The sequence below is a fragment of the Rousettus aegyptiacus genome, unplaced genomic scaffold (assembly GCF_014176215.1).
Source record: "Rousettus aegyptiacus isolate mRouAeg1 unplaced genomic scaffold, mRouAeg1.p scaffold_m13_p_18, whole genome shotgun sequence".
In the NCBI taxonomy this organism is placed as follows: Eukaryota; Metazoa; Chordata; class Mammalia; order Chiroptera; family Pteropodidae; genus Rousettus; species Rousettus aegyptiacus.
In genome coordinates this window covers 3,489,017-3,510,316 of record NW_023416293.1, presented here as the reverse complement: position 1 = coordinate 3,510,316, position 21,300 = coordinate 3,489,017, and the positions used below count along the sequence as shown (strand labels likewise).

General features: G+C 46.9%; 2 protein-coding genes and 1 pseudogene across 16 annotated transcripts in view; 1 reads left to right on the top strand and 2 right to left on the bottom strand.

Annotated features, from left to right (window-relative positions):
* COQ8A (coenzyme Q8A) overlaps positions 1-1,820 on the top strand; it is a 38,179-nt gene extending 36,359 nt beyond the window's left edge. The window contains exons 14-15 of the mRNA XM_036235388.1: positions 30-116; positions 735-1,820. Coding sequence (XP_036091281.1) covers positions 30-116; positions 735-1,019 — 372 coding nt within the window. The 3' untranslated portion in view covers positions 1,020-1,820. The remainder of the gene's footprint in view (positions 1-29; positions 117-734) is intronic.
* A 3,325-nt stretch (positions 1,821-5,145) lies between these two features.
* The window catches only part of CDC42BPA (CDC42 binding protein kinase alpha), a 214,874-nt gene continuing 198,719 nt past the window's right edge, over positions 5,146-21,300 (bottom strand). For 12 of the 15 annotated variants that reach the window (XM_036235381.1, XM_036235379.1, XM_036235380.1 and 9 more), the window contains 5 exons: positions 19,419-19,542; positions 18,625-18,742; positions 12,552-12,669; positions 9,570-9,727; positions 9,092-9,223 (listed from right to left, as the gene is read on the bottom strand). In XM_036235381.1, coding sequence (XP_036091274.1) covers positions 9,092-9,223; positions 9,570-9,727; positions 12,552-12,669; positions 18,625-18,742; positions 19,419-19,542 — 650 coding nt within the window. Of the gene's footprint in view, positions 9,224-9,569; positions 9,728-12,551; positions 12,670-15,525; positions 15,712-18,624; positions 18,743-19,418; positions 19,543-21,300 lie in introns of all 15 variants that reach the window. The other 3 variants (XM_016157423.2, XM_016157425.2, XM_016157428.2) reach the window with 2 other exon arrangements.
* Positions 11,147-11,266, bottom strand: LOC118613508 (annotated as a pseudogene).

The window sequence follows — 21,300 nt, the reverse complement described above, 5'->3', positions numbered from 1 at the left end:
GCGCGTCTCTGCCCACGGTGCCCCCCTAGATCATCAGGGCCGCTGCCGACAGGGACAGGGAGGCCGTACTGAAGAAGTCCATAGAGATGAAGTTCCTCACGGGCTACGAGGTCAAGGTGAGCTCCCAGGGCCGGGGCGTCCGCTGGGCGGGCAGCCAGCTTCCCTGCGTGAGGGAGGGGGCAGTGGACTCCTTTTCCTTTGACATCCTGAGTGAAAAATGAACGAAGGAATGATGGAGGCGCCCCGAGGGGTCTGCACAGAGCCCCCGGCCACCTGCCCCAGCCCCGGGCTCGAGGTTCTCAGAGGGGCATGCGTTGGGGGCAGTCCAGTTGGGGTACCGGTCAGTCACAGAGTGAGGGTGCACGGGATGGCAGAGCCCCAGCCCTCGCTGGGAAGGGGAGGCGGGCGCCGGGGGAGCCCTGAGCACCCTCGAAGGGGCGGCGTCTGTGCTCGAGCAGCTCTCCTCTCCTGCAGCAGGCTGCAGGGGGCGGGTCGTCTGGCCGCTCCTCACCTGGCTCCACCTGGCTCTTTCTTTGTGCCCTGAAGCCGCTTTGTCCAGACTCTGAGTGTGGGGCCCGCCTTCTGCTGCAGGCCCCGCCACTCCCCTCCCTGGCACTTGGAGCCTCGTCCACACGTCCTGTTGCCCTAGTCCCTGTGTATTTGAGTTTTTGCTCCAGCACCATTATTCAGTCTCGTTAAAAGCGAAGTGCGTGCCTGAGCCTCTCCCTCTGCAGGCCATGGAGGACGCCCACCTGGACGCCATCCTCATCCTGGGCGAGGCCTTTGCCTCCGAGGAGCCCTTCGACTTCGGCACCCAGAGCACCACGGAGAAGATCCACAACCTGATCCCCATCATGCTGAAGCACCGTCTCATCCCGCCCCCCGAGGAGACCTACTCGCTGCACAGGAAGATGGGGGGCTCCTTCCTCATCTGCTCCAAGCTGAAGGCCCGGTTCCCCTGTAAGGCCATGTTCGAGGAGGCCTACAGCAACTACTGCCAGAAGCAGGCCGCGCAGTAGCCGCCGCCGCGCGAGCTCCCCGCCCCGGTGCAGCGGACACGAGGAGGAAGCTGGTGATGCTCCACCCAAAGGCCTTCGCTGAGGGGGGGCGGCTCTGGCGGGAGGCGGCGCTGCCCGGAGCCCTGTCGCCGGCACTTATACACGGTTTTTAGTGCTAAATGGGTGTGAAATGAAACCCAAACACCCTGTCAAAATCTACTGCTGTTCATCCTCTGAAATACTCTAGATAAAGGTAAAAAGGCAATTTTATTTCCTTTTTTGTAACAGGGTTTTTCCCTCATGGGATTGTTAACCAGAAGATGAGAGAGTAGGCCCTTTGCATCCCTGCTACAAAATACACAGAAGTCTTTTTGGATGTTACTGAACACATAGTACGAGGTTTGTGTGTGCACGTGTTTCTAGAATGAGGTCTGGTTTCCTGCCCTTCTCCTCTCCAGCCTGGACCCTGGAGCTGGGACAAGAGCTAATCTGGGCAGTGCCAGCAAGTACTACTTCACCAGCCGAGGTCCATGCCTGTTTTCTGGCTGGTTCTTATACTTCTTGACAACTGGAATTTTCCAGAGAACTGCTGCCTCCCGTGGGACGGAGCAGCCGAGGGGGAGAGAAGGTGACACAGGTCTCTGCTCCCCTGGGAGACGGTGAGTCGGGGGGAGCTCCCATGCCCTCCGGGCGCCTTTGTGGAGGGAGATGGATGTGCAGATGTCACTGGTTGGACCTAAAGGGGTCATCAAGGGCTGTTAATTTTTGTATAATTCTTATAATTGTCTGATTTACTTGTTTCAATAAAGTAAAAAATCCTCACATTGCGGCATTCATTCTTTCACTTGTAAAGGGTTCTGAGCTGGAGACGATAAGCCCGAGGTCAGTGACCCGCCCCATCCCGTCTCCAGATGGTCCTGCAAGGTTTGTACCTGTTCCCAGGGTGAGGCTCGTCCCACATTCATCGTCCTGAAAAGCGGCTTTTCCTGGGCAGACTGAATTCTAGTCACGAGCAGTAACTTGGAGAGATGGCACAGGTCCAAAACAGGTTCTCCTCTAGGTTTTGATGGTTCTTAAACAATCCACTTTCTGCAGTTTGGGACCGACGCGTCATGCACGCTGGGACAGGACGGGCCGCATGGCAGCCGTGGCCCCTCGCCCCCAGTACCACCTGCCGCTCCCCTGTCATAACGTTCCATCCAGAAACTCAAGAGCTCACATCTTAGGCTACAGAAGAAGCCGCAGTAAATTCCAGAAGATTGAAATCATCTTTTCCAACCACAACGGCGTAAAACCAGACATCAACTATAGTAAAACCGGAAAAAACCACAAATACATGGATCTAAACGGAAATCAAAAACTATCTTGAAACAAAACACAACTTTTCAAAATTTACAGGATGCAGCAAAAGCAATTTTAAGAGGGAAGTTCATAGCTAGACGGGCCTACGTTGAGAAACAAGAACAATCCACACACACATGACACAGAAAGAAGAAAACCCAAGGTAAACAAAGGAAATAGGTAAGATCAGAACAGAAATGGAATAGAAATTTTAAAAACTAGAAAAGATCAGTAAAACTAAGCTGGTTCTTTGAAAAGGTAAATAAAATTGACAAACTTTTAGCCAAACTCAAAAAAACCTAGAGCCCAAGTAAAATCATAAATGAAAGATAAGAGTTACACCCAATACACGGGCATACAAAGAATCATTAAAAAAAATACTATAAAAAATTATATGTGAACAAATTGGACAATCTAGAACATTAATATATATATACACATATATATGTATATATATATAAAACCTTCCAACACTGAGCCAGGAAAAAATACAAAATCTAAACAAACCAATTACTAGTAATCAAAAAACAAATACCCAAGACTAGACAGTTTCACAGGTGAATTGTACCAAACATTCAAAGAAAAATTAATATCCTACCTATTTTTTAAAAATTAAAGGAATGCTTCCAAACTTATTATATGAAGCCAGCATTACCCTGAAACCAAAATTAGACACAGACATTACAAAAAAAATTACAGGCCAATATTCTTGATGAACACAGATGCAAAAATTCTCAACATAATACTAGCAAACTGGATTCAACCATTAAAAAGATTATACACCATGACCAAGGGAAATTTATGCCAGGGCTGCAGGGCTGGCTCAACAACTAAACCACCAGTATGATACATCAGATTAACAACCATGTGATCATCTCAATAGGCATTTGACAAAATTCAACTTTGTTTTATTATAAAAACTCAAAGGCGGGTATAAAAGGAACATATCTCAACATGAGAAAGGTTTTATATGACAAACCCACAGCTAATATACTTAATAGTGAAAAGCTGAAAGCCTTTCCTCGAACATCATAAACAAGACAAGGATGCCCATGATCACCACTTCTAATCAACACAGTACTGGAAGTCCTAGCCGCAGCAATTAAAAAATGAAACAAAAGGCATCCGGATCAGAGAGGAAGAAATAAAACTCTAATTTGCAGATGACATGACACTATATATAGACAATCCTAAAGACTCCACCAAAAAACTATTAGAATAAATAAGTAAAGTTGCAGGATACGGAATCAATATACGGAAATCTTGCATTTCTATTCTCTAATAACAAACAATCGGGAGGAAAACTTAGGAAAACAATCCCATTTAAACCTGCATCAAAAGGCATAAAATACCTAGGAAAAAATTTAACCAAAGAGGTGAAAGACCTATACTCTGAAAACTATAAGACACTGAAGAAATTGGAGAAAATACAAATAAATGGAAGGATATACCATGGTCATTGATTGGAAGGATTCATATTGTTAAAATGTCCTTACTACTTAAAGCAATGTACAGATTCAATGCAATTCCTATTAAAATATCAACAGCATTCTGAGAACTAATTCTAAAATGTATATTGAACCACAAAAAAAATTTTTTAAGAACAGTGGGAGGTACCACACTGTGATCAAACTATACTATAAAGCAACAACAATCAAAACTGTATGGTACTGGCATAAAAAACATAAATAAACCCTCACTTATTATATGGTCAATTAATCTACAACAAAGGATGCAAAGATATATAATGGGGTAAAGAAAGTCTCTTCAATAAGTGATGTTGAAAAAACTGGACATTCAAAAAAATAAAACGACCAATTTCTTACACCATATACAAAAATAAAGTTAATGGGTTAAAGAATTAAATGTAAGACCTAAAACCATAAAACTCCTAAAAGAAAACAAAGGCAGTAAACTGACGTCGCTCTTAGCAGTATCTTTTTGGCTTTGTCTCATCGCACAAGGAAAACCAACAACTGAAACAAATGTGACTACATCAAACTAAAAAGGTTTTGCACAACAAAGGACAACAAAACAAAAACTCGACTGAATGGGAGCAGATATTCGCAAATGATGCACCCAATAAAGGATTAATATACAAAATTTATAAGGAACTCATACAACTTAATACCAAAGACCCCCAAACAATCCGATTGAAAAACGGGCGGAGCACCTGCATAGACATTTCTCCCAAGAGGACACACGGACGGCCAACAAACGGAAAGTTGCTCACCGACACTGATCAGGGAAATGTAAATTAAGACCGCAGTGAGAGATCGATCGCCGCACAGTGTCAGGATGAGCATCATCAACAAGCCAACTGCGCTGGCGAGGACGTGGGGAAAGGGGCCCTCGTGCACTGCTGGGAGCGCGGCCGGTGCGGGAAACAGTCAGGAACTGCTCAGAAAAGGGCTGCCGCACACCCTACAATTCCATTTCTGGCATCTATCAGAAGAAAACACATTAGTTCGAAAAGACGGACGCAGCCCTAACCGCTCACTGTGCACTCCCAGCAGTGCCCACGTGTGGATGCGGTCTGGCACGCGGGCTACTCGGAAGTTCCGGCCAGAAGAGGGGAGCTGAAAGCTTCAAGAGAACTGAGCGCGATTCTTACCTGAGCTGTGGAAGGAACTAAGAAAGTCCTGGGTTAAACCTACCCCACGTCCTTCTGCAGTGTGAGGAGGAGGCCCGGGCGCGGAGGGGGATGGGCAGGAAGCAGGATCCTAGAAGGCCGGAGGCAGCAGCCACCTTTTCTCCATTGTGCAGACTTTTTAGTCAGGGGGAAAAAAGACAAAATACTCAATTCTAACAGTTCCCTGTTTTATTGCAATACATCAAAGTCTGGTTAATATTAAGTGATACCAACATAAAATTTTGGCGAGGAGTCTTTTGTTACATTTTGACTAGCCCACCTTAAATATTTCTGTGCAAAAGAATCCACGCCATTGTGTGGTAGCAGAGAGTCTCTTATAAAGTTCCCTAAGACATCGAGGGCATAACACCAAACAAAAAGAAATAAGGAGTGATAAGAGGCCAAAGCAACATCTTTTCCCTTCCATACACACATTATTTGTCAGCATTATATTCTAAACAACAAAAAATGATTACACCTAGGCCATGCAAAACTGTACAATATTACAATGAGAAAAAACCCTAAAAATTTTATAAAATAAATGATATTACACTATGAAATAAAAAGGCAGATCATTTTGTTTTCATGAAATTTCAAGATTGGTTTGTTGTCGTCAAGTCCCCCCCAGAAATGAAATGGTTTCTCGTGTGCAGCGGCTGTCCCCGGGAAGGAAGACGAGTGCCCGGCCCCCAGATCTAGCAGGACTCTGCAGCGAACTTGACCAATAATTAAAGTCATAACAAAGAAAGAGGTGCTACATGGGCTCGAGGAAATGTCATGAGGCTTATCTAAGTCGGGGTGGGCTGGGACAGCTGGAGGTGCAAAGTGCCCAATTATTTCCCTGTTGCGCCCCACGGATTCGGGCAGTGGCAAGGTCTGACCGCCTCCGAGAGGGCCCCTCTGTCCAGAAGGTGGATGGTGGCTCCCGAGGCCCCGCTTGGCTGCAGGGCCACAGTGGGTGATCACGGCCACGGCTGGCAGCGAACGGCCCAGCCGCGTGTGGGGCGTGGGCCGTCTGCCGCCCCTGCCCCGGCCTCTCTGTAGTGATACCTGAGAGTCCATGAAAATGCAGCGGGTCTTTCACAGAAGTAGATGTGGCTGCTACGTAACAAAAGGACATGATTCTGACCACGTGGAAGCAGAGAAAGGCTGAGGGCCAGGTGGGGAAGGACAGATTGTTGCTGTAAACATAACAGGAATTCGGATTCTTCCCTGGAGCTTGAGTAAAAGAAATGCCTGGAAAACCAAAGGGATGGACCCTTCCTAGTTGTACCTCAAAGCCTCACGACTGCTCCCGGGGAAGGAACAAACTCTGAAGCGGTGTGCGTGTGTGTGCGCGCGCACGCACACGCAAAACCAAAGCTCTACTTCAGTACTCATTTGGTAAGAAGGCAGCCTTTTGTTTTTGGCAAAAAGAAATACATATAATTTTATACGCCTAAAGCACATGATAAGATTAGTCAGACAACTTGGCTAGACAGATAGCACCGAGTGCCAACACACACCCTATGCCGGAGATGCCTCTTCATTGACTTCTCCTTTCTGCTGAGAAGAGCCATGACCGCCTGCTGCCACCTAGGTTTCTACAACGCCCTCCGCGGAAACGAGGGAGGAGGCGAGACAGCACAGAACGCCTTACCGTGGTCTTTGTCACTGATCCCTTGGAATAATCACTACGTTTTCTGCTTCCCTGGCACTCATCCCCCATCTTTTCAAACCTTTCTTCCAAGATGCTTCTGAAGGTACCTGCTTCTGGGGATAAGACCAGCAGCATGATCGTCACCTTGGGAACACCCCGCCCCTCCAAAACAAAGTCCCGCCCCTGGCAGCGTTTCTCCCCCTGCTCCTGCCGTTCCGCGGGACTGCTCTAGCACATCTGATGAGGCCGCTTACGATTGCTATGGAAAATCCAGACGTGCTGGGGTTAAGGTATGGGATTAATAGGAACTCGTGCCCAGTGACTAGCCCTCCTCATCTGCCCTGGAGGCTGAAGGGTGTGCCTCACTGAGGTGGAGTGCAGGCCTCAGGCAGGGTTATGTTTTGATCCTAAAGCACCCTTTAAAAAATAAGCACCTACAGGCAACAAAAATTCACACTTAATTGTCAAAGCTATGAACTCAGGGCCTGGTGCAGAGTCCTGGTGCTTCGCCTGGCGGGGGAAAGCAGGGTCGGGAGGGGAGGGGAGCTGGCTGGCCGCTTGGTTCCCCCCTCTCCTGGCAAGTGCCAAGTTTAAGGAGCTGCCAGAGTCACAGGCAGTAACCGAACTCAAGGTCCGACCATTGATACTGGATGTAGGAAGTATTTTCACACGACATGTCTTTTCCAAAAGATGTAGGAGATTGGAACTGTGCAGTGAATCAGGCTGCCCCAAGTACGACTCGCATCTGAGCACGCGCCCTGTCCGGAATGTCTGATGTCAAAGCTGTTATCATTTTCCCTTTCTCTACTGTAAGCTTTTGCACTATAATCCCCAGATGGGGTCCTTTCTTCCCTCACTGGGCCTAGGTGACCTCCACAGAGCAGCGCCATCTGGGACAGAGTCCCCGCTCCCTGGGCCGGGGGCAGGGAAGGGTGTAAACTGAGCTCGCTCGGGCTGAGATGACGGTGCTGACACCCAGCGTGGACCAGGCAAAAAGTAAGAGGCAGATGCTCTTTACTTCCAGGAGATATTTTTATTTCTATCTCTTTCTCTACTCATGTGCTTAACTGATCAAATGACTACAGAAATAAGGGTCCTGGTTCTGCATCTCATTTCCTTGTGGTGGTTTAAACAGCAGGAATTCAAACGGAAATGTAACTAACAGCACAACACAGCAGCTGCTGAGGGAGGACACGCTACCGGCCACGGCCATGGCCACCGCGGCACCGGCCCTGCGGGTGGGGGGCGGGGGCTTCGCCTGCACGCCGGGGTCGAGCACATTCATTTTCCACTAGGTCTGCGGAAGAATATTTGGTTAAGGCTATTCAAGTCCTTGCATTTGAGGTTTTACATTATTTGGTAATTACACCCCTTTCCCGGGCTTATCTGAGGAAGCTCACACCACCCTCGAAACAGACTCCTCCCGGAGAAGCCAGCTCAGCTACTGGACAGATGTCACTGCAACTGAGGAGGGACATGTTTAGCCCAGCGAAAACGCACTGTCATGAACCTGTAAGGGACCTTCAGAAGCCACAGCATTCCTCGTGTCAGGTGGAAGGGACCAGAAGGTGACAAAATTACATTTCTATATTTGGATGCGGAAGGTGACAAAATACAATAAAAAATGGGAAGTAGGGCTCAAATTCTACTAGAGAAAGAAATGTCTTGGGTAGAAGTAAATTTGCCTTTTGATGATGCCGCCGAAGAGGCTTCAAGACGCCAGACCAGGGAAGCCGGACTCTCGGTGTCTCCCCGACGCTCCGGGGGGCTCCGGGGGCTCGGACGGAGGACGTGACACCGGAGGGAGCCCCGCCCCCTCCCGGCCGCCCTCTGGACGCCGGCCTGAGGCCTTTCTACCCTGCAAGTTACTTCGCTGGAAAACAGACAAGAAACAACACATTTCTTTAAATTAAATGATCTCTCTCTTATATATGCATCCATCTTTCGTTGAATACAAGATGCTTCTTTTTACTATATACATTCAGTATTTAACCTCTACATCTGTGTATTTACTTAAACTCTGTACTGTAGTAAAATATGCAGTTTTAGTTACTAAGGATTTACTGGCAACGCTCAGGTCGACATTCGCTGTGGGTGCTGGGCGAGAGCTTGGCTGGGGGCCGCCGGAGAACCCTGTGCTACCTCGGGACCCCGGTGAGTCGCCTGTGAAAGCGACGTGTCTGACCTGACTCTTAGCGCTTATGTTTGTGTGATCTGTCTACTGAAGCTACCTTTTGGGGAAGGGATAAAATATTACAGAAAGCAACTCTAAGTGTATGAAACGAAATCAGTGTTAATCTAAGCTGCTCGTGGAAGTCGCCTTTATGGCGGCTGTGGTCAGGTCACCGTGGGCGTGGAGCCGGGAGGCGAGTCCTTGGAATTCCTGAAGCCCCACCCTGCGGCTGCTGCCGGCCTGGGGGTGGGGGTGGGGAGGGTGCGGGGGGATGGGGGTGGGGTGTCCGGGATGAGGGCCGAAGCAGTTCAGGGGTCCCAGGTCCCGCGGTCGGTGCTCTCCAGGGAGAGGCTCTTGGTCTTCCGAGGTGACACTGGGCTGGGAGGGCTGCTCGGGCTGGAGCTGTTGGAAGCTGTCGAGTGCCTCGGAGAGTCGGAGTCCTGGAGGGCCCAACGGGAGACGGTAAGAAGCACGGGGCAGGAGGGCCTCGAGCGGCCACGCGCCCCCTCCAGCCACCCTGACGAGGGGGCCTGGTGGGACTCTTCTGCGGTCAGGATAAAGCCCCTCCCTGGGCAGAGTAAGAAGCACTGAGTGCAACGAATGCTCACAGCCCCGTCCGCGGCCGTCACAACGCAACCATGTCCCCACGACAGCCACGGGAAGCCCCAGCACCCCGGGGCAGCGGGGCTCCGCCACCCCGGTGACTGACTGGCTCCGCCACCGTGGCTGGCAGTGAGTGTGAGTCCGTCTCACACAGGACTCAGACGCTGCGACATGCGCACTCACCTCCCCGTCGCAGTCCCTGGCCGGGGTGTCGCTTCCTTGGTCCATGCCTCCCGACGACAGCGAGCCCTCCGACGGCGAGGGCAGGGGCTGGCGCTTGGCGCTGCGGCTCCCCCCGGAGAATTCTCTCTGCAGCGCGCTGCCGTTCTGCGCCGAGGACCCTGTGGGCGCCGTTCAGGTTGGACTTCACAGCGCAGAGGGGACAGATGCCAAGCCACCCTCCCGCAGCCCCCCCGCGGCACCCCCTGGCGAGAGCCTTTCGCTGGCGGACAGTGAGTCCAGTGTGTCCCCGCGGCTCACCCCACCTCGCACGGCTGCTCCTGCTCCGGGCCCCCTGACGGCCACCTGCCTCTGCGCTCCCTGGCCGGGCCTGCACCGCCCTGCTCGCTGGACAGTTCCCACAGGTCAGTGCTCAGGGCCCCACTCGGACACGCCTTACTGAGTCTCCCCCGCTGCCCGGAGCCCCGACAGCGTCTCGCCAGCCCTTGCGCAGCATTTGCGATGCTTCGGCTGTGTGCCCGCCACCCCCCCCCCCCCCGACGCGGACGGTCTCGGCCCGTCCAGCGCCCAGCGGGGCCGGCGCACGGCAGGTGCTGGCGGCGAAGCACGACGGGGCAGCTCCGGGAGACAGAGGACGTCCCCGGGGTGCAGAACCGTCGCTTAACTTCTAGAGAATTCTTATGAAAAACAAAAGAACTTAAGAAAAGCAACTTCATTCCACAGGGCAGAGCCTGATGCAAAATCGAGATGCGTTTCTTTAAAATCACACTCTTCTGATCTTAGAGTTGGGGCACTAACGAGGGGGAAGATCACCATCCGGAGGGAAAGAAGGGATGGTAAAAAACTTTGGGAATATCTACAGCTTTTAGCAAACCCGAATCTTTAGGTTTTGCTTTAAAAATGTTTTAATCTGGGCTTCAAAATTAAGATCATTGGTCAAAAAAGACTGTGTTGAGGTTTTTGTGCAACTCGAGAGTGATTGTTTTAGCTCTTTGCTGGCTTAACAAATCCATTTAGTTTTTTTACATTAAGAATTCAATGAAAATGTCAAAAAATGATTGTTATAAAGCACATGTGCCTAATGAACCCCAAAATACAGAAGCCTTCGTGGACGGAGCCGGAACCCGCCCTGTGAGGACCCCGCCCTTGGTGACTCCCGCTCAGCTGGGCACAGAGCAGGTGCCGACGGTGTGACAGACAGAGGGGGAAACCCGATCGGCATCGGGGGGCGTCACTCGTATTCAAGAATGCGGAACAAGTACGGGCTTTGACTGAATGACACAAACATGAAACTGGACTTAAGGCAATCGCTTCTCTTACGTTGGCCGCAGGAAAGTGAAGATTAACGTTACGACAGGCACATCGCGGCCCTGTCGGCACTCAGGCCACACTGCGACCTCTCAGCCCGCGCCATGCTCGCTGAGAAGGTGACAGATGAGCAGCCCCGGGCCAAGGACGGTCCTCCCCGAATTAGAAGCTACAATGAGGGCTTGACAATCCATCTCGCTGCTTATAATCCAGGAACTACCAAATATCTCAGTGAATTTCTTGAGACTAAATTTTAAATTTTTATTTTTTTACGCCTACAGCACCTGGTCTTCCTAGGAGGTCTCCCATCCAAGTACTAACCAGGCCCGACCCTGCTTAGCTTCTGAGATCAGACGGGATCTGGCTTGTTCAGGGTGGTTATGGCCACAGACAATTTTAATTTGTTAAATCGGCCGAATATTCCATCCGTACAGTCCTGTCGCTCTGAGGCCAGCAGCCCTCTGCATGCTGCCTACTTGCAGTCAGGTAGACGGCATTTTCTGACCCCCTCCCCCGGGGCTGCCCCGGGCAGTCGCTGCCATGCGTGCACCGTGGAGCACACGTTTCCTCTCTGTGCCCCCTTAGCCCAGGGCTCTGCACAGTTCAACAGAGAGAGAGGCTGATGAGAAAGGCCGTGAGCCCTGAAAGCAGGTGCACGGACGGCCTAAAGGGGCTGTGCCCGCCCCCACGCCCCGGCAGGGGAGTCGATACCTGATGGGTCCTCAAAATGTTTACTGGATGGAGAATGTTATCTCGCTTTTCTGGCAAAAGGGTATATTCGTGGACCTGTCCCCGGCCTTCTTTCAGTCAATCGCACACGCTAGTGTTTGTCCTACCTTGGGACCTCCGCATTGGCAGGGACGACCTCCAGCCCCTCTCAGGCCTCGGGGCGTGGTAATCAATACCGTCACCTTCCTGCCCTAGCAGAACCCTCGGAGAGCCATTTTTCACTCTTCGTCTCCCTTACCTTCCCACGGCTAACTCGGCACCAGGTCTCAGGGGTCCTGCCTCCGGAAGTGTGTCTGGAGATGCCCCTCCCCCTCCTCTGCCTCCCAGGCCCCCGCAGCGCACCTGACCTCCACCAGCCTTGCCTGCCTCTAGGCTCTTCCCCAGCTGGCAGCCCCAGAAATCTTTTTAGGAATGTAAACTGGATATAGGTCTTTTCTTACTTAAACTCTTCGAAGGGTTCCCGTTGTGTTTTTAAAAAAATGCAAACTGTCCCTCCTCGGGCGCCAAGTCCCTGCTTGACCTGAGCCTTGCCTACCTCTCGTGCTTCCGTTTCTGTCACGCCTGCCCACCAGGTAGTCACACTGGCCTGCCAACTGATCCAACATGACTCGAATGTGCCCTCACCCCTGGGGGGGGGCGTGGGATCCCCTAACTCTTAGCAGTAGGAATGCATCCCCGGCGGCTGCGCACCCCGCCTCCCCCCCACCCCGTTATTCTGACTCTGCCGTGTCCATTTCCTCAGGAATGCCCACCACCACACTGCAGGGCAGTGCTGCTCTGTCCCCACGTGGACGGTGACCTCTACGAGGGCGCCGTGACCCCTAACACTGCACGTCCAGCGGGTCTGAGACCCCGCAGCCACCCAGTGCAGCTCGGAGGCACGCATGAGGGGGCAGGTGCCCGGTCGCCCCTGGGGCGCGGCCGCGCCTCCCTGCACCAGGCACTTACTTGCCGAGAGGCCGCTGCTGGCGCTCATGGAGCGGCCGGGCTCAGGGCGGGACTTGGTGATGGAGGGGATACTGACCGAGCCGCTGAACACCGCCCGACTTTCCTGAGGCCGAGGGTTCTAAAGGAGGAAGAGAAAGAGAAATTCTTCAGTTAGAGAGAGACTGATTTTCTGCAGAGAGGTATATTTTCCACTACAATTTCAAGAAATAAAATGATCTTGACCAGAGTGATACAGAACAAGGAACAGATTACAGAATCCCTCCTGCCCCCCAAAGTACTACAACCCTAACTGACACGTAACCCTCACTCCGAACGCGAAGTGCCTCCCTCATGCTTTCTGAAATACTTATCCACGAATATGAATTTTGTTGGTGTTACTTACTGTGAGAACGGTAAGTAATAGTCATGTGGTTAAAAGTGGCAGTGAAGGGCGGAATTACAGGGACATTTGCAAATAGCCAAAACAAAGTGTTTACTGTGCACGAGATTCTTATTTGCTTTGGATGACTCGACAGCTAACTGAGCCCATCTGGTAGGAAAGCAAGAGTCCGTTCTTTCAAACGAACGGTTCACTGGTGAGATATCGAATGTGCTGTTCACACGTCCACGTCCCCAGGCACCCGGCATCCTCGCCGCCTCAGGCAAACAGAGCAGAACTGAGTCATAAATGTGCCATCTGCAACAATCACAGGCTGGGTGAAGTGATTCAACCTCAGAAAATTGGTTTGAGGAGTTTTCTGCCTAATCGTTGAGTAATTCTGGCGTCCACAGCAGGAAAGTGGGCCAGAGAGCGATCAGACAGCCGTACACACCTGGAGAGGTGGTGTGCAGGGCAAGTGGCCTCGACGTGGCAGGGAACAAACGCTCGTGGACCCCTTGTCGCCCCAACCTTTCCAGACCAGGAGGAGGGCGTCAGGGCGGATGCCTGAGAGAGGCTCATGGCGAAACGACTCAGGCAGGGCCAGAGCCGGCAACCAGGCGGACATGCGCTGACGTCACTTGAAAAACTCCGAATCATACATTTTTGACTGGCTGGCTCCAAATTCGGCCACTGCCATTTGGGCTCATATATCAAATTTGCAAAGTCCTTGTAATTCTTAGCGTGTTACTTGTTTAAAGCAAATGCTTCACCTTTTCTTCTCTAAGAAAATAAAAAACTTTAGCGAGACAGCGCACCAGCATGGCGACATTCACACGCAGGAGCGGGGCGGCCCGCCGGGCAGCAGGGATGCGTGCGGAGCAGCGGAGCACAGCTCGAGGCGGGCAAGCCAGCTCCGTCCCCCTTCAAGTTATCGCTGTTTTCGCCATAAACCTTACAATGCCTGGGTGCTGTCCTTTTCTATAAAACAAACCTACCCTAGAATAGACGGCAAAAATTAAGCCTATAAAAATATACCGGTTAACGTAATAAAATGATGCACAGAAGATGTTTTGTTGAAAAACTTCCACTGACAGTAAGTAGTGTCTCTACTTATAAATGACTAATTTAAGCAACAATTCTTTTATACAAAAAATTTTGACCTATTTAAATGATATTCCTCTCGAATCCACTCCCTGCAATGTCACCAAGCTAAGGCTTATTTTATCATAAGTAATCTTATTTTGTCAAATAAGACCCTTAAGTGACATTATAGTTTAATTTCAATGATTATTAAAACATTATAATTTAGAATAATTTTATAGTACAAACAGAAGTACAAAAATAAACTTCTCACCCCATAGCTGGTTTTATTATAAGAAAATTGGTATTTAAACAAATAAAGATTGAAGCTACCACTTTTGTAAGTCAAGAGGGCACTATGCAAAATGGGTTTGCATGACATAATTCGAATACTTTATCATCTGCAAAACTAACTTGAGAAAATGTTCCCCTGAAATCGGTATAAGCGTCTATTTCCTGATGGAAACGTGGCTAGTCAGTGGTATCGGCTGCCAGCTCTCCGTCCCACTGTGAAGCCACCAGCCGCAGAGACGTGAGGCCGGACGGCCGGACGGGCCTGCAGGATGCAGCGGGATTTGTGTTTTCTTCTCTCTTATCTTGGATCCCGGTTAGAATTAAAGGCGTGTCGGCGACTCAAAGATTATTAAGACAATCTTTTTGTAATTTTTCCTGTTACTCGTTAATACTAATATGCTTTTTATTTTGGAGGTTTTCAAGCTTTTTCTGGAGGGGTTTATTGTAGATAGAAGGCCTATGGATAGGCCCTACTACCAACTTTTATTTCAGTAAATATAAAAAATTTCTTTGAACTGAGCTATAAAATGGGTGATGAGCTATAAAACATTAGGAGATTCCGGGATCCCTTTGTTGTTTGTTTTAGCGAAATAAAAACCCACTTAGGGGCTATTTCTTACCATGGTATCTGTAATGAAAATACCATGGTGGGGTAATATTTTATTCAACATGGAAAATCCTTCAGTACTGTTTCAAAAATAAAACTGAAATCTTGCCAGTCTTCATCTTTTTCTTCAAAAGAAGAAACAAAATAGAACTTGAAGAAAGAGGAGGAGCAGGAGGAGGAAGAAGAAGGAGAGGAAGGAGGAGGAGGGGGGGAGGATGAAGAAGGGGGGAGGAGGAAGGGGGAGGAGGAGGAGGAGGGGAGGAGGGGGAGGAGGAGGGGGAGGAGGAGGAGGAGGAGGAGGAGAAGGAGGAGGGGGGAGGATGAAGAAGGGGGGAGGAGGAAGGGGGAGGAGGAGGGAGGGGGAGGAGGAGGGAGGGGGAGGAGGAGGGAGGGGGAGGAGGGGAGGAGGAGGAGGGGAGGAGGAGGAGGAAGGGGGAGGAGGAGGGGAGGAGGAGGAGGGGAGGAGGAGGAGGAAGGGGGAGGAGGAGGACTTGAAGAAAGAGCAGGAGGAGAGAGACAGGCCAAAGGAAAACGTTCGCGAAATGCCCCACCTCGGCGGTGTTACTTAGGAGGCCAAGCAGAGGGGTCCACGCAGGTTAGTAAGAGTTAACACCTGACTCGGCTGTTCATACCCGCAGAGTCATAAAGCTTGGTGTACCCGGGACAGAGCGTAGACGCGGGGAGCATTCGGGGTTTATGGAGTCGGGAGAGAGAAATTTTTCAGCAGAATTAACAGTCATGTGATAGATGTGCTCAAAGTTGATCGGAGAGGAGATCAGACCGGAGTGGTGATGAGGGGACGGATAAGGGAAGCCTGGCTATCAAAACAACAGAAGGAGAAAAGGTAATGATGAAAATGGACTCACTGGTTACAAGCGACATTTCAGACACATGCACATAGGAAAAATGAAGTAAGCATCTCACATCAGAACTGAATCCTTAATGAAATACTTTTAGCCTTAGAAAGTTAAATGTTGTGATCCTCTTGCCAGCTACTCAAATAGCTGATTTGTAAAAAAAAAAAAAAAAAACCACAAAAAACAAAAGCCATCGCTCACCTTGTAAAACTATTCTCTTTTATTACTACCATCGAGTGAGTAGAAACTGGACTCTAATAAGAGATGCGAGGAGACTGTCAGAGTTTAGTTCAGTATTTTCTTATGCGATAGAATCAAAACATGGCAAAAATCTGCCACATGTTTGAAAAAGCCAGAAATAATTGAAGAATAAGTGAACTGACAGTTGGCCTCTTTCAGAAGTGTTATGAAACTGTTTCTTTAGAAACCTAAAACCATTTCCTGGTGTATATAGGTTTGTGGTGTGTGTTTCTTTTTCCTGATCTTATATTCCTATAATAAAAATTATTGGTTTACCTTTAAGCAGCCCATGCTTATCACCATTTAGATATCCAAAGGGACATATTAGCTCTTAACAAGGAAAAAACTCCCCTTCAGTGGTCAGGTGTATTAAAAAAAGATGATATAAAGCTAAAGATGTAGAAAAAAGCTTTTGTAGCCAAAGAGTCTAGTTTTTCAGGTAAAATAACTTCTAAATATTTGGGAACTGCCACTCAGTGCCCAGTACTTTCTCTGGTGGGAATTTTCAAAGGTCCGTTCTTGAAGAACTGCTTCCAGAAAACATGCTATGATCCCTCCATCAGGAGCAGAGATTGGATGGCTTGCTGGAGAGAATGCTGACCGAATTTATGTTCTCATGAATTGAGATAGGCTTGCTTTGTTAAACAAACAAACAAACAAAAAAAACTGGTAAATTTATGTAGGCGTAAAAGAAAGGCTCCTATATAAAGTATTGTTTTAAATTTAGAAATGTGAGTGAAATTAGTACTTTCTGAGGTTATTTCCAAATCATATGTGCGGTTATGTGTAAATGTAACTTTGACTTTAAGAGGCAAAATCACTTCTTAAAGCTCTAAGAGGTTATTGAGCTTGAAATTTTATTTATTAGCAATTTTAGGAATGGGTAAAAGGCTAGGGAAAATGTTATATGCTAAAAATAAATCTTCTGGAGGTAAAATATTATTCTTGCATTCAATTGGAGACAAATCAGTTGTTTATTACCTGTATCTACTTATGAAAAAAAGTAACTGACAAAAAATTTCGAGAAAACTAATATAGTATGCACTTCCAAGACACATGTGCTGTTTTGTATTAATGCTTATATTCTCTTGCCTCACTGAGACACCTATGAAAGGTTCATGTCTGATACAGGAGATAAAAAAATAACTCCCTCAACCTACTTTCTCTTCCACGTTCATAAGGCAAACAACCTTATTTTGGTATCATTTTGGTAAAAAGGAAACAGAATTAAGCTTCCAAAGACATCCAATAAACTCTCTAAGCTCATACGTATTTCACAGGGAAGCGAGACTGATGTGAATGGGGAAAACGTAAACACGTCTGGGTGCGTGCTCTTCGCTTGGAGGACAACACACGGCGTTGGTATTTTAAAACTTTCTTATATATGTTAACATTAGGTGAATTCAATTCATCATTATTTTTGAAAATAGTTCATTAACACAGATAATTCCATTTCGTTGGAAAGAACAGACTGAATTCTGGGAATATATTAAAGCGTCACAAGCTTTTCAATAAATATGCACATACGGGCACACGCATGCATATTATTGTTTTTCCAGACATGCACAATCGTGTTTAGTTTACCGACGTCTATCCCCAGACAAGCAGACAGTATATCAAGAAACATTTGCTAGATGGTTAAATGGATGCCTATGAAAAGCCCCAGCTTGTATGTCCTTTGCTAGTAAAAGGAAGAAAGCCAGATGAAAATGAAGTAAGGCTGTGAAGAACAAGAATTCAGACACACAAAATCTCTGATGCAAGACTACATGGACAGGTGAACGGGTTTCAAAAATTTACACCAACTTCTTGTCCTGAAAATACAAAAGCACTTACATGATAAGAAAACGTGAAAGAAATGGATAGAACATTAAAAACTGGATTGTACCGCTAGCACAAAACGTCATTTGTGTTAATGACAAAAAGAACCAACGAGGTGATCATGGGTTAACAAAAGTCAGTGACAACAAATATGAAAAATCTAGCAGCTCAACGGGGATAAGTAGCCAGATCCCCTCAAAAGGGTCACATTAACGTTTCAACAGTCTGTTGAGAGTACTGTGATATTAAAATGCTAAGTATAAATAAGGCCTGCATAATTAGCTAATTCCACTAATATTCTTAAGTTCAATGTTAATAGGTTCATGAATCCAATTTTTCTGTTATTAAGCTTTCCTATGTTGTACTTTTTTATGTAAGACTGACCAGCCAGAGGAAGATGACTGAATTTCACAATCAGATGAGAAGTGTGACCATGAAGCCATGAAGGACCGAGCTACTGCAGTTCTGGTTGTGGGGAGGCCACATATCTGTATTGGATTGCTAAAACTTAGTGAGGTTTTAGTGATTTGGTGACAAGTTTATGACTCTTGGTGTACATTCTCTTCAAGTCTGGCAGTTTCGTCCATCAATGACAGTAAATCTAGGCATGGAAAAGCTTATGGGGTATGCAACTAAGTAAGAGCTTGATATGTTGGTATTTGATGTCTAAATTTTATGTCTTTCACATCAGGTGTTATCATCATGCATCTTACATATATTAAGATATACTAAGGTAAACATTTCTTCATTATCCTAATATATCCTTTTAAGTCTTATATGTATTTATGCACACACATATATAAACACACTTACCATGGGCAGGTCTTTTAGGATTTGTATTCCATCTCCTGGACCCATGTGTGCTATGTGGTTAAAATTAGTTGGGTTAGAGATTAACTTATTTCTCATTTCAGGATCTCGTAGCATCTCTCTGTAAGACAAAGCACCTGTTTAGACACCTTTTTCATGATCAACCTCGGTAATTTTAGAAACAAATTAAGGATACTTAATTTTTTCATAAAAATAAACTGTGAAGTCATGTTAATAAGGACAGAATTAAAATAATAGAATATACTCAAATTAAAATTCACTTAGAAGTTTGTTTTACATTTCAAATAAAAAGACCTTATGATTTTTGGTGGGAAAATAGAGAGGGTTCTTTTAGTACACAGACATCAAAAAAGTTCTACTCTATTTTACAGATAATTCTAAAGTGTTATTAGTTATATGTAACTGGAAATACTGAAGTCTATTTCTGTTTGCTCATAAAGAGAATAGTTAATCTGAAGTTCTTAAACATATACAGGTTTACTGTTATGCACAGATGCATTTCATGTTTATAGTATAGAAAGGCTCACATAAGTACTCCATATACATAGAGAAATACATCAAAATATGTACTTTAATCTAGTTCATAATCACGACTTGGAAAGTGGTAATTAAAATGACACTGAGAAGCCCATTCATTATTGTAGTTTCCTACTACAGACGAATGACAGATTTTCGGAGATCAAATTTTCCTCCCAAATCAAATACAGTATCATCGCCCGACAGTCCTTCTGAGGCTACGAGCTTGTATGGATGATGCACATAAATTAAATCCCTACCTCCTCTGCTGCATCCTCTCCTCTTCCGGGACTCTGAAGGAATAACGCCGCTTATTGTTGATATTTCTAACCATTTGTTTCCGACTATTATCTGATGTTTCAGGAACTACCAGTTCATCCCCTTCTGTTAAAGAAATACAAACGATGATATTCTTTAAAGTGCTAAAATGCTTCTTATCCTTTAATTCTTACGACAGTGTAAATGTTAATCAACTGTGCAAGTACAGTATATGCAATTCTGATTTTTAAAAGTTGTGTTGATCATAGCAAATAATAATTTTCGACAGAACTGTATAAACAGATATATGCTGAAATTAAACACCTTACAAAGTATTTTTTCACTTTTATGGTATTATAAACATAAAATGGTACAATTTTACTAGAAGAAAAAAAGGAAAATGTCGTTGCCGTGGGGCCCTGTCGTTCTGGCCGCCCCCACCCCAGCCCTGCACTGTTTTCTCTCTCCTTCCCGTATCTGTTTCAACGGCTCGGGGAGTGCAAAAGCTCCTGCTGTCACCTGCACGGTAATCAGGCACAGATGATAAATTATTCATGTAAATAATAACAATTAAACTTATTATTACATTTTAAAATATCCCCTTTGCAAGATCCAATTTGCGAGATGTACAGTAAGAAAGGGAATTGTGTTTCTGGTAGCTTTCTTCACTAGAGGCAAGAATGTGTCACTATTTCTACTCTTGGGGGAGATGATCATATATGCCCAGCAACCAAGTGCCTATCTTATTCTATTTCAATTTTCATACCTGGAAATAAACAAAATTATCAGCCATGAACTCCCCCGACATGCTGGGACATGTGAACAGGCTCTAACGCAGATAACTGCGCTCACCAACATCATCGACACCATTCCCAAAATAAAATCAGGAACGAGAGAAAAGCCAATCTTTACAAGTTTTTAAGACCCGAAAAGCTGAAGTGAGAAAAAGGAATTGGGAAGAAGCAAAATGGGCCCATAAGACAGGCTGAAGAGAATTAGTACAACAAGCGACATTCTCCAAATTGTTTCCCTAACAACAAACTTGGAAAAGGACAGTTTTTAAAAGTAGATGAGAATGTGAAACACAATTTTGGAATCTGAGAGTTGCAAGGACAAAGCGGGTCTGGAGGAGCCGCAGAGGCCACGGGGCCCTGGACAGAGGGCTGCAGCAGCGCTTTGAACTCTTAGGAGATAAAGGGGAAAGCAAGATGAAGAAAAAGAAAAAGTCTCTGGGAAATAAGGCTTCCTTCCCTTTCCAAAAGACAAGAGAACTATAGCAAAATCCTGTCAGGTCTCCCTTCTCCAAGCTCTGCTTTCGCCCCCAGCCCAGAGCAGAAAGACGAAAGCACAGGGACAGGCCAGTGGGAACAGGTTGTACCCTGCGGACACAAACGGTAACGGACACAGTTTATGATCGTCATGGTCACGCACAGTGAGAACAAGGCAGAATCGACCCCGAACAGATGTCTGGAGCACCTCTAACCAAAGGTAAGAACAGGGTCTTGGAGATGAGGGCCCTAAACCTTGTTTCACTAGCTTCGGGGTGAACCCGTCTCTAGGTAGACTTATTTTCTAAAACTTGAATATCCTTTCTCAAGTCATCCTGGAATATCCTGCAGTCACCAGTCTGCACGAGGCGGCGCCAGTGCCAAGAGTATCAAGTCTGAAGCCAAGCAGTTTTATGTGTGTATTTTAGAATTAAAAACAAAGAAACAAAACAAATTTTGATGGATTTTTGACAGTAGAATATACAAATTTATTGCAAGAATATGGGGGGGGGGGGCATAAAGAAGATAATTACCCCACTGCCCCGAAATAACTGGTGTAAACATTTTAATGTGTTTTCTTGATGACAATGTTTTTGCTTACATTTCAGTCAGTTTA